Below are 12,464 nucleotides of genomic sequence, written 5' to 3'. Positions count from 1 at the left end.
CAAAGCCTGTGGCCAAGACAGAAGCAGCAATCAGCCCAGATTGTCCCGGGGTTGAGTCCAAAGTGTCAGCGTGGTACCAAGTCGTCACTCTGCCTCTTGCTCCGTGGCACTTCGAGTCTCGTTTTCCTCCTCAGTAAAATGGAGTGAAACTTGTATTGGCCTCATAGGATTGTTGTGAAGGATCCAGTGAGCCCTGGAAAGCTTCTGAAGTGCTTAGCACCGAGCTAGGCACAAAGAAAATGCAGACTAAATGTTAACTATTAATATTATTATTTATTATTATTTTTATATATTATTATTCATCATTAGATTTTATTTCTGCATCCTCTCTCCCCCATGTGCTGCTGTGAGTAGACAGAGTATTGGGGTTTGGCTCCATTTAGAGACAGAGGAATCCGCAGGATGGCTTTGGGGAGCCCTCCCTTCCAAGGATTCCGGGACCCTCCATCCCCCTCATCCCCCTTCCTCCCTTGCAGTGTGTATTCTCTGTCTCTCCGAAGTTAGTTTCCATCCTTGCACCCCAGGTGCCCTGGCTCCCTGCCTGTGGTCCCCACTGGTTGGATGCTGTTGCTATGGCAACAGCATTTTTAGAGACCCTGGCCCCCCTCTGAGGCGACAGGCATGGACGGAGGTGGGCTTATCCATGGCCTCCTGCATCCTCAGGCCAGTCCGGACAGAAGGCAGGAGAGTGGAACACAAGAATGAGAGCTGGCCTGGGCTGGGGGGCCAGCTCACACCCCAGCCCCCAGCGTTAGCACCTCACTGTGTCACAAGAGCAACACAAAGGCAGATTCCAGCCAGGCCCTGGCTCCCAGGACCTGATTTTAATTATCGGGGTGGGACCCCTTGGGAAGCTGCCTTTGATCAGCTCTGCTCATGGTTCTGAGGCAGACAGGCCACAGACCACACCTGAAGAAATCTTAAGTCCTAGAAGATTCTCGAAGCCATCTGGGGCATTGAGGTTTGTGTTGCTTTCTCTGCTGAGCTGTCTCCCGAACACTTGCCCGTCCTCCCTAGGCGCACCTCAGTCCCGCCTCCCTCTCTTTCCAGAGTTGGGCTCAGTGCTCCACCCTCTGCCCGGAGCCAGGAAAATTCCAGGGCCAGGCAGCCAAAGGCCACCTTGTTAACGCATCCTAGGTGGAGACAGGGCCTCACCCTTTCCCAGCATAATGACCTTCAGGGGAGGTGCTAGCAGGGGTGACTCTGGGTGATGTGGAAGATACTCTAGAAGGGACAGACAGGGCCAGGTAGAGATCGGTAGGGAGCTACGTGACCGAGCTCACAGAAATCCCAGAAATGTGAGGCCTAACAAAACCAGAAATAAGGGAACAAACCAGACTACCCTGCCCTGGGCCTCAGAGGTGGGGATCTTTTTATGACAGTCACATCGTGACCAACAAAGAATGACCAGAGCCCGAAGAAGTGAGCCATGAGAGATGTTATCACCAGTCCTTACTCAGACCAAGACATCATGAGAATGGTAAGGCCGCAGGCTCCCTGATCGGGCCTAAAGAAAAGACTGTCAGTGGAGGCCCACGTTGGCACCACTGTCAGAACCCCTTTCATTCCTGAGAGCTTTTTCTGTATCCTGGCTTAGTAAAACTCTACCGCTTTACTCGCTCCTTCATCCACGAGATCCATTCTTCGACTCTGTGAATCAGGAACCCTCCTGCTTCACTCTGAGATCTGAGGTGTCAGGGCCTTCCCACCCCATCCCCCTGCTGGAGGGGGATGTGGCTCCCCATTGTCACCAGACCCCAACCACCAGCAGAAGCCTAAGACGCTGGGGACCAGAAGCTGTGACTAAAGAGATGGGGCCCTGGGGTGGGGGGAGTGGAAGTCATAGAGTCTGAGATGTGCGGGGAGAGAAGACGACAGAACATCAGAGGGGGAGAGGGTTCTCTCTGGAGTGCCCGGAGGGGACAGGACCCCGTGGGGCTCCTGGAGTGTGGGAGCAGCCGGTGAGAGAGCGAGAGGGCATTCCCTGCCCGTACTCCTTGGGGTGCAAGAACTGCCTTCCAGCAGATGACTCCCTTTGTCCGAGGCCGGTGCCGAGAGAAAACAGCCCACATGCGGTGATTAGTACAACACGCCCTTTATTCCCTTCCCACGCTCACCTCCCTACTCCTGCACCAAGGGATCCTGAAATCGCCGCCAAACAAACAGGCCCGGGAATCCTTGTCTCGGATAAGAAGCCGCCCCCGAATCCTCCCACTCATGGCAACTATGCCCCGTGGGCCCCAAGGGGAAGCTTACGTACCCCGGAACTCCAAGTGGGCATCTGGCTTGCCTAAGCCTGAGACCTCTGGAAGGTTCTGTACCAACAACTCTCTCCACGATGGGACGCGGGGGTTGTGGAGTCAGTCCCTGCCTTGCCCTCCATACTCACTAGTCCGATTGTGAGTCAGGTCTTCTAGAGTTTTCTGGAGCTGAGGGCAGGTGGAAGCTCTTGCCCTCCCCTAGCATGGGCCAAACATACAGTGAGTGCTCAGGAACCGTGTCCACATGGGATCAGTCAGGGCTCCCCAGCTCCCCACTGTCGCTGGGCTCCTCCCCAGCCACCCCCTGGAGCCCGGTGACAGTGGTGGGGGTCCTAGCTAGAGGGAGGCCGGGGGACTCGTCTGGGGTGAGTCCTCCAGAGATGTCTGTGAGTCTGTCCCCTCTGAGGAGAAGCTGCCCCCAGGGGCACGAGGGGTCTGACTCTGCCTGGGGAATCGCTGCCAGGAGAAGAGGGGGTCACGGAAGCGCTCAGGGTCTGGAAGCGGAAATGGCTCATGGGGGCCTTGGCCTTCATCAGCCTCTACGGCCTGGCCAGCTTCCTCAGCCAGAAGGCCTGCCTGCAAATTTCTGTTCTGTCCCTCTCTGGGGGCCCGAGGCCAACCGGGATTTGGTGAACCATCCAGGCCCAGTGAGTCCTGGAGAAGCAGGCCCCGCCTTCCCCTGGAAGTGACATCTCCATTGAGACCCTGGCCCTTGGCATCTGCCCTTCTGAGCTCCAGGGGTGCTGCGTGCGCTGTGGGCCCCGCTGGGCACGGGCAGTGGGCCAGTGCCTTCTTCAGGAGGGTCTGGATCTCCGCGTGTTTCACCCGGGCCTCCTCCCACAGGTCCTGGCCCAGGCCCTCCTGGCTCAGAGAGGCCACCTGTAGCCCCATGGCCGCGAGCTTCTCTGCCGGGAACTCCAACGCCAGTCGCTGCAGGTGGCGGTGGAGACGGCGCTGGACCCCAGGGCTGGCCCTCTGCGCCTTGCCCAGCCTGAGCTGCCTCATCAGGTCCTGACAGTCCATGTGAAACCAGCTCATCTGGGGGCACAAGAGAGGGAAGTGGGGTTCAGGCTAGGATCGGGGCTGTGGGGCTCCATGAGGACGGGGATGCGCGTCTCTGGGCAGAAAGTAAGTGTTGCTGGGCCAAATTCCTAAGAAGCGCCCAGTCAATGTCTGGGCCTCCTCCGCGCGGCCCATGAAGACAATGGGTTCCCTCTCTTCCCTCAGGTAAACACACCTGCCGTCAGCAAACGCTCCCCAGCACCCCTCGGAACCTCAGGCACGGTCCCCTAGACCCGGGGGCCAGCAGAGACTTCCCCCTCACTGGGGCTCAGCGCTCCCTTCCCGGGAAGGTAAGGTTGTGCCAGATGATCATCTGGGTCCTCGGATTGTGGGAACAATTGTCTTCACCCCTTATGAGTGGCATGGAGGGAGGCGGCGTCTAATGGTTGTTTATTGAGCACCGACTGTTTGCCAGGCTCTGGGCATCTCATGTATGATCCCACTGAACGGTACCAGCAGCCCATTTTATAGAGGGGGAAACCAAGGCTCGGACACATGAAATCACTCGCCCCGGGTCACGCAGCAAGTCAGGGGGGAGCTGGGATTTGAACTCAGACGTGTCCAGCCTTCGAAAGAGTATCTTCCAAGCACCTCTTAGCAGGGGAGAAACTGGTCCCGCCGGGGTGGTGCCCACACAGTCACCAGCGAGACCACCAGCCGACCCAGGCCTAGGGGCCCCCTCACTCCGCGGGGCCTCTGCCCCATTTGGGGACTGTGGCTGTCCCTACCTCACCCACAAAATGTCCACAGGCTGCAAAGGAGCCAACACGTTCCCAGCAGCTCGTGAAAAACATAATCTTTCTCTCCATTAATTTAGGAGCCGACAGCGAGCTGTTAGCTGTGGGGATTGGAGAACCGTTTTCTCCAAGGAAACCATCTTTCCGCGGATTAAGGGAACTTGTCTTTAGATAAATGGCTTCATATTCGCAGAAGCACACGGAGCTCATGGCTGGGAAAGGGCTCCATAAATCTCTGTTAGCGGCACAATTGTTTTATTATTATTTAGCGCCAAAGCTGCTGGATGCACGCTCTCGGCCTGGGGCTGAGCCCAGCCCGGGGCTGTCCGGTCTGTCTGTCCATCTGTCTGGGAACATCTTCTAGGCTGGGCTGGACAGGGATGGGTAGCCCCTCAGAAATCATCTTACCCAACCCCTGGGTGTGTGGATTAAGGTGCAGGGCTGGAGAGGAGCCGGGGCCTGCCCAGGTCAAACAGCGAGATGGCCGTGGTGGGATTCCAGGTCAGGCTCCCACCTCCTGTAGGACCTCCAGGCTTGGGGGGCGGGGGGAGTTCTAGCTTCCCACAGGACCCCCCTGGACCCCCGAGTCTTCCTTCCTCCGCCTCACTCCTCACTCTCCCTCCGGCCACTTGGCTGCTCCGGGGGCCGACCCTGCACCCGGCACCGGGGAGGGACGAGGACACAGTCCCAGGGCTCACCTCCCAGGTGACTGACAGCAGGTGAGGAAGCCACAGGGTAATTTCAGATCACAAGAAGCACCGTGAAGTGAGACAAGCAGGGTGACCAGAGGGCTAGGGGCCCAGGTGGCCAGGCAGGGACACGTGAGCTGAGCCCTGAAGACAAGAAACCAGCAGGTCTCTAGGAAGAGCCTTCCCAACCGAGGGACCAGCAAGGGCGAAGGCACAGAGCCGCAGCGAGTTTGCTTTACGGGGCTGAAATGGGCTAAAATTAGTAAGCAAGGGGGAGAAGCTGCTGGATGCCCTTAACCCATGAGGCGTTACCACGGCTTCTACTGCTACTAATGATGACCACACTGGCGTCGATAATAATACCACCAAACTGGAGTAAAGCCCCGGGGGGTTACTTACATTTCATTTCCTTCTCTCACTACCCAGCAAGTGGGCACAGAGCCAGAGGACCTGGGTTTGAATCTCAGCTCTGCCACGTCTCCGCTGTGTGACCCTGGGTGAGTTATTTGACCTCTCTGTGTTTCCTCGTGCGTAAAATAGGCCTAATAATAGCGCCTGCCTCAGACAGTTGGCGTGACAATAAAACGACAAGGAATAATGAGCAGGGCCCGCCACATGCTAAGAACTGCAGAAGCATTGGTTATGATTACTGCTATGATCGTTACATGATCGTTATCACTGACAAGGAGCTGCGGCCCAGAGCAGTCAAGACTGTCGCTGAGGTCACACAGCCTGTGTGGACAGGAGCTGCCGCTGGCTCCAAGTCTCAGAGGCTGTCCTGCCTGGCTCTCTACCGTCAGCTGGGAGTGGGGGGGTCCCTTCGCTGCCACTGTCCTCGTCCCTTGCCGGCTGCCCCGCAGAGACAGAGAGTGGCCTGTCCTCCCGGCGCCCCAGGCGGGCCTTGACCTGAGTCCCTCTTACTGCCCTCAAAGCATCCTGTATTCTCTGTCTCCTGCGTGCCGGGCTGGCCTGACGGCTGGGGGGCTGGGGTCAGGCCCTTCCCACACGCTGTCCTCGGCGGCGAGTGCAAGGGGGTATCTGAGGGCACAGGGCCCAGGCCAGAGCTGTGGGTTCTTATCCCATCTGGGGGAACCCGGGCGGCTCCTTGTCCTCCTAAGCCTCAGTCCCTCTCAGAAAAATGACAGATTTGACTAAACGGCTTATGGGGAGGAGGGGCCTTAGGTCCTGCTTGGCCTCTGGCCCTCTGGGGAACCATGAGCAAGCCATTTTCCTCTTCGGGCCTCAGTTTACTCATCCACAGAATGGAAACAGTGTCGGCACCCCTCCCTCACAAATACATGGTGAGATTAGGGGCACCTAGCTGGCTCAGTCAGGAGGGCTTGTGATCTGATCTCTCGGTTTTGAGTTCGAACCTCACATTGGGCTCAGAGCCTACTTTAAAAAAAATAAATTAAAAAAAAACAGATGATGAGATCAAGTCAAGCAAGGTTTGTGAAGCACTTATAGGGGTGTCTGGCATTGGGGCCACAATCACTAATGTGGGCGACTCGCATAATAATCGTATCACCATCATCATCATCATCACACCGGACCGAACGGGGGAATCTGTTACCACCTGCCCTCCCACCTTTGGAGAAGAACATAGAGCATCATGAATGCATCTGTGTTCAAATTCCAGCTCTTCTTTTCTGCAGCTCCTTGGGCAAGGCCCTTTCCCTCTTAGGGCCTCAGTTTGCTCATCTGTAAAATGGGACCACTCAACCTCGCTACACTGGCTTGCCAAGAGGTGATGGACGCAAAGCAAAGGAGTTCCTCTTGCCTCCTGCCCCAGCATTGCCCCACTCCCTTTCCCCCCTGCTCCTGGCCAAACTCTGGGTTCCTGGCAAGGACTGAGGCCTCTGTTCTGAGGGTGCTCAGAGAAGCCTCTGGACCCATCTCCTCCAATTGCCCCCCCTTCCCCAGCTCCCGCCATCTGTGCAGGGCAAGGTGAGGCATGGGGAAAAGCACTGGAATGGTGCCATGGGCTTGCTGTGTGACATTGGCTAAGCCCTTCTCTGATCCTGTTTCCCCAGCTCTGCGACAGAGGCGTGGGACAAGTTCAATGTTCTTAGCCTGGTCTGACTACTGCAGTGAGCCCCCTGTGGAGACAAGGCCTATGGCTTTGGTTGGATTCTTGGAAATACCTGCTCCCCTTCCCCTAACCCCACCATTTAAGAAGCAGGTGATTTCTGACTGTCCTTTGAGAGCTGGTATTCAGGTCACTGGGAGGCTGCCTGGTGTAGTGGGACAAGCTGGGGTCAGAGATCAGCCAGGACTGATTTAGGCGGCTAACCTACCCTCTCAAACCTCGCTTCTCTTCTAGAATGCAGGTCATGCTTTCCTCCCACCCCGCAGGACTCTAGAATAAACCATACGAAGAGCCTAGTGCTGGGTGGGGGAGCTGCTTCCTGCTCCCCTCTACCTCCCAGGCAGGGCGGGCAGGGAGGGGTCTGTGCGGGCGGGCCACAAGGCTCACCTTCCTGCAGAAGCGCTGCAGGTGGAAGAGTGTGTCCAGGTCGGTGCGCTGCCGCTCGGCCGCCATGTAGAAGTGGGTCAGCTTAGCCTGGAAGGCCCGCTGGGTGGAGGCGAAGGCTGCCAGTCCCGGGAACTCCGCGGCTCCGGCCTCGCTGGCTCCCCCCGCGGCGGCTGCCAGCTGCCCGGCCTGCTTGGACAGCTCCAGGCCGCGGCAGTACTGGGCCTGAGCGGGGAGGGGGGCGTCCCCTCAGCTCGCGTCTTAGCCCAGGCCTCCTCCAGAGGCCGGGAACCTCCGCTGCCCCGGGCTGAGTTGTGGGGCTTCCCAGAACTCTGCTTCCTCATCTACAGAACGCAGGCCAGGCCTCTGCCTCAGCAGCGCACTCGCCTCGCGGGGACTCGGCTTAGGGTCACCTCCTTCTGGAAAACTTCCCTGACCCAGGGTTCTGGGTTAGGGGCTCCTGCTGTGTGTCCCCACATGTCTCCCTTTCTGTTTGTTTCCCTGTCTATCCGCCACCACCCCCCCCCCCCCGCCCGCACTGGCTGGGGAGCTCCCTGAGGACTGAAAGGGGCTGAGTCACCTGCGTCCTAGGGTCCAGGACATCAAGGATACAAATTCCTTGCCCCTGACCTCTGAGGCTGACTGAATAGGTCTTGGGTGGGACCTTGGAATCTGCATTTTAGGAAATCTTCCAGGGATTCTGAGATAGGTCTTTTTTGGATGTGGCAGTCCAGGAAGGCTTCCTGGAGGAGATAGTATCTAAGCTGAACCCTTTGTGATCTCAGCTGGTCTTCTCACTATCTCTGGAAGTTTCCTTGCACTCTCCTACCTCCACCCCTTTGCCCCAGCCATGCCGCCCTCCTCCACTGCCCTCTCCATGTGCCCCAGCCCTGCTCCCCAGTCTCAGGAACGCACTGCAGCCTGAAGGAAGAAGTCCTCAAACTCCGCATGCACCTTCTCCACAGTCTCCAAGCTTCTGTCTCTGGGGGTCAGCACTTGCAGGCACCTGCTCCCCTCCTGCTCCATCCAGTTGCTGACCTAGGGCAGGGGAGGGAGGTTTGGACGTGGGGAGTGCCTGGGGCGATGTCCAGGGGAGTTGGGGATCTTCTCATCCTCAGTTACTCAGTGGCTGGGCCTGTGCCCACTGGCCTAGACTGAGACCTTCCCAGCTCTAGGGAGGAGGGACAGTTTGGGGAGGGTGGGTGCATCGTCATATTCCTCAAATACCTGAAGGGAAGGGGCGCCTGGGTGGCTCAGTCGGTTAAGCGTCTGCCTTTGGCTCAGGTCATGATCCTGGAGTCCCGGGTCAGTGAGGACTCTGCTTCTCCCTCTCCCACTGCCCCCCCCCCTGCTTTTTGCATACCCCCGAGGATGGGGAGCTCATTACTCTCAAGGCTGCCTCTTTTATGACTGGTGGCAGTGCGTGGTTAGAGTAAGCTGAAATTCGCCACCCTGCGTTCTGCAGAGTAAGCTGCATGGGGCTATGAACTCACTGTGTCGACAGCGCAAGGCACTTCCCTTTTCTGGGCTTCAACTTATTCAGGGGCAAAACGGGGTAGACATGAGGAATCAGTGAGGGACAGAGAGGTTGTAACGGCTCTCAAACCATGAGCAAAAGTCCCCTTCTTATCCTGGGATGCTTTAAGAGTATGAATGCACTCACTTTATCCTCAGAAAGCCCAGCGTGGCAGGCATTAATATTATTCCCCACTGAACAGATGGGGAAACTGAGGCAGTGAACAGTGAAATAACCCGCCCGGGGTCACAGTCAGTGCCAGAGCCAGGATGAGAGCCCACGCTGTCTGTGTGCTCCACCAGCCTCAGCCCGAAGGGATGCACTGGCTCGAGGCCCCGGCAGTCAGAGGACTGATGCCAGGTGTGGGCTCCGGGATTCCCAGGGGTGTGACCACAGGCAGGTGATGTCATGTCTCCCAGCCTCAGTGTCCTCATCGATGAGTGGGAGAAATCCGGCATCTTCCCACATCACTGGCAAGTGATAAAGCTGGAAAATCATGGTAGGTGCAGAGGCTCTGGCCCAGGGCTTGGCGGGTAAGTACGGCTTTGGGCGTTATGTCTTCCCCGGTTCAGCCCTTGTGGAATGTCATGGCACGCGCCACGTCACGGGATGCCTGCCTGGCCCTTGAAGAACAGCCAGCCTTGCGTCCTTACACCGGAGCAGAGCGCCTGGTGGGGGCAGGGCCTGGAGCAGGGCTTTCCCTGCGGAGAGGCCAGGCTCCCCTTTCACCTGGTGGATGGCAGCTTCCAGGCGGCCCAGGCGGATGCGGAGCTCCAGCCTTCCCAGGAGGTGGTTAGACGCAGTGACCAGGACATGCAGCTGTTCATCCACGAGGCCGTACAGGGCGACAGCTTCGGCCAGATGGCTCCTGGGAGGTGGAAGAGGGGGAAAGAGGGCCCCCGATGTTCTTCCCCACCAGTATTCCTGCCCAGCATAGCCTCCCCCCTGCCACCCCACCCGCCCCGGCAACCCTCACCAATTCTGTGGTTCCAGCCCGGGGATTCAGATGCTGACTTGCTGTGTGACCTTGGACAGGTAGGCCCTATACTTCTCTGGACCTCCGACTTGGCCTTCCAGGGACTGGGGAGACCAGAGGACACAGGAGGAAACCAAAAGACCCTCCCCTTCCCTGGGAGGGTATGAAGTGAGCTGGACAGATCTGGGTTCAAATCTTCACACCCACCCTAAGCCAAATGAATCAGACTGTGAGTGTGGCATGGACACCAGTGCTTTCTAAAGCTTCTTAGACACTTCCAGGGGGCAGCAGGGGCTGAGAGCCAGCCCTCACACACTCAAACTCTTAACACAGTGCCCGGCACACTGTGTTTCTTAGTGCTTATTATTTCTATTGTAATGATGCTGAGTGGCCGTAACAGGCCCTTGGATCCCAGCCTCCATTTTACAGATGGGAAAACTGAGGTCCGGAGAGAGGAACTGACTCATGCATGGCACTGTGAACTGAAACCTGGTGTGTGGCATTTTGCATATAATTTTTAAAAATTGTCAAAGCCAGTAAGATATAAGTGACTGGATTCAGGCATGGTAACGCTGCGGGGAAGGGAGGAACACCCCTCAAATCCCACCCCACCCTCCTCTGCCCTACGGGGTCTTACTTCAGAAGGAAAAGGGAAAAACTGAGATGGAAGGGAAAGCCTGCTATCCTTGCTCTGGGCCTCCTCATCCGACTGCAACTTCCCACAGCTCACTGCCCTTCCAGGAAGGGGTGAGGGCCCAGGGTCGGTGGTGCTCGGGGATGGAAAATACCAGCCTCTCTGGGGGGACAGAGGGAGGAAGGGGCAGGCAGGAGGGAGCTGCAGCGTCCTAACAGGCACAGAGGCTCATGTGGGACCACAGCGCCGCCTGGTGGAGATGCTGGTGGCCAACAGTCTGGAGAGGCCTAGGGCGGCCCGGTGTCCAGCCAGCAAGGGGGTCAGGCTGGGAAAGACAGTGCCAGCCCCACCAGGCCGTGGGAGAGGCAGGGAGACGACTCCACGCCCAGCACCAGGCCCCACATCAGCGTGAATCTGTCCGTGGCTGCAGCTCAGGGTGACGTGTTCAAGATTCCAGGCCAGGCAGCCTGGGTTGAAGTCCTAACCCCACCACATCTCAGCTGTGTGACCCTGGGAAAGTCACTCAACCTCCCTCTGGGCCCAGGCCCCTCCGCTGTAAAACGAGGATAATGCTAGACTCCACCTAGTGGGAATTAAACAAATTAATATTTGCAAAGCCCTTAGAACAAGGCCGTGCTCGTACTATTTAGGTGTTGGTCTAAATAAACAAATGATTCTTGGGAGCTTGTGTAAACTTTGTAATTGTGTTTGTTCTAATGGAGATAAAATATCTCCAATAACTGACTGATTTAATTACTGATTTGTACCCCCACCCCTAAATTTAAGCAAACCAGTTTTTCCAGGAATATGTATTTTTTGTTTTGTGGCTCTGAGACCCCCGACACAGCCCAGGCTGAGGAGCCCACCAGGGAAGGCAGGCCGGAGCAGATGTCCTGCTCAGATGTCCTGGCCGTTAGAACATTTCACTGAGCCTCGATCACCTGTCGGCCAAATGAGGACGTTGTGGCCCTCGCAAGGTTCTTCTGAGGAATAAACGAGATGCAACCTTGAAGAGACTCAGCCCAGTGTCTTACAAAGTCAGAGAAGTGTTTGAGGCTGACCAGAAATGAGCAGGGGCTGTCCTCGGATACCTACCTCGGGCTGAAGATGGCCAGGGCTGAAGGAGGGGCAGCAAAGAAGGGACGGGGGCCTTACCAAAGCCTCGGCCCAGGACATGGGCCCTGCAAATGTCCCCATCCTAGGCGTCCTTAGGGTCCGCCTTGTGCGTCCTCAGCTCCAAGCCCCCAGGGCCAGGGAACAAAGGTGGGGGAGGGAAAGCCTGGCCATTCGTACCTGACATCGGGGTTGAAGTCCAGCCTACCAGCTTCCTGCCGCAGCCTGGCCAGAGTGGCTCCCCCTTCCCACTGGAGGCCCAGGAGGCCTGGGTCCCTCAGCACGGCCTCCATCAGCTCCTTGGACTTGCTCAGACACCTGGAAGCCTCCTGTCAGTGTAGGGAGGTGGCCTGAGGCTCAATCCCCACTCTCGCTCTACAGCCTTCCAGGGCTCCCCACACCCAGATCATGCCTGACTCTCCCAGTTTGGCATTCAAGGTCCTGCAGAAAGTCCATCCTTTCTATCTCTGAAACATCTCCTCAAGCCACGCATCCTCTTGTCTCCATGGCAGCCTCACTGGTCCAAGTGCCTATCATCGCTCTGGGACACTCAGCCCAGCATCTTGACCAGGCTCCCTGCTGCTCTCTGGCTCCCCCTGCAGTCTGTTCTCCACATGGCAGCTGGAAGGATCTCCAAAGGGCCAAGGTGTTCATCCCACTGCTGGAAACTCCAGGGCTTCCCTGGCAGCTTAGAATCCAATCCCAGCCCAACTCCTTGATCCAGCCCCCGCAGGATTAGAAGATCCCCAAGCTGTTCTCTTCTCCTACCCCGCTCCCGCCTCTCTGTTCTACATCAGCCTCTGTGCTGTTCTTGAACATACCAGCACAATCCCACCTCAGCACGTACTTGCCCTCCACCTGAAACAGTCCCTCTCCTATTCCCATCGCCGGCTCCTTGTCATCCTCAGGCATCAACTTAAATACCATCTCTTTAGGGAGGCCCTCCCTCTTTCCCTATTGCTCTCGATCTGACTTTCACGGCATTTGGCACAATTTATAGCTA

At 57.3% G+C, this 12,464-nt stretch overlaps 1 protein-coding gene across 1 annotated transcript in view; it reads right to left on the bottom strand.

The window, feature by feature from the left end:
* Nucleotides 1-2,079: 2,079 nt before the first annotated feature.
* Nucleotides 2,080-12,464, bottom strand: part of KIAA1755 (KIAA1755 ortholog) — a 39,883-nt gene continuing 29,498 nt past the window's right edge. The window contains exons 10-14 of the mRNA XM_026503487.4: nucleotides 11,642-11,790; nucleotides 9,468-9,606; nucleotides 8,138-8,260; nucleotides 7,226-7,447; nucleotides 2,080-3,299 (exon numbers count right to left, since the gene is read on the bottom strand). Coding sequence (XP_026359272.2) covers nucleotides 2,598-3,299; nucleotides 7,226-7,447; nucleotides 8,138-8,260; nucleotides 9,468-9,606; nucleotides 11,642-11,790 — 1,335 coding nt within the window. The 3' untranslated portion in view covers nucleotides 2,080-2,597. The remainder of the gene's footprint in view (nucleotides 3,300-7,225; nucleotides 7,448-8,137; nucleotides 8,261-9,467; nucleotides 9,607-11,641; nucleotides 11,791-12,464) is intronic.

This window comes from Ursus arctos, unplaced genomic scaffold, assembly GCF_023065955.2.
Source record: "Ursus arctos isolate Adak ecotype North America unplaced genomic scaffold, UrsArc2.0 scaffold_16, whole genome shotgun sequence".
NCBI lineage: Eukaryota > Metazoa > Chordata > Mammalia > Carnivora > Ursidae > Ursus > Ursus arctos.
Note: the sequence above shows the minus strand (reverse complement) of the source record. Positions and strands in the feature narration are given on the sequence as shown.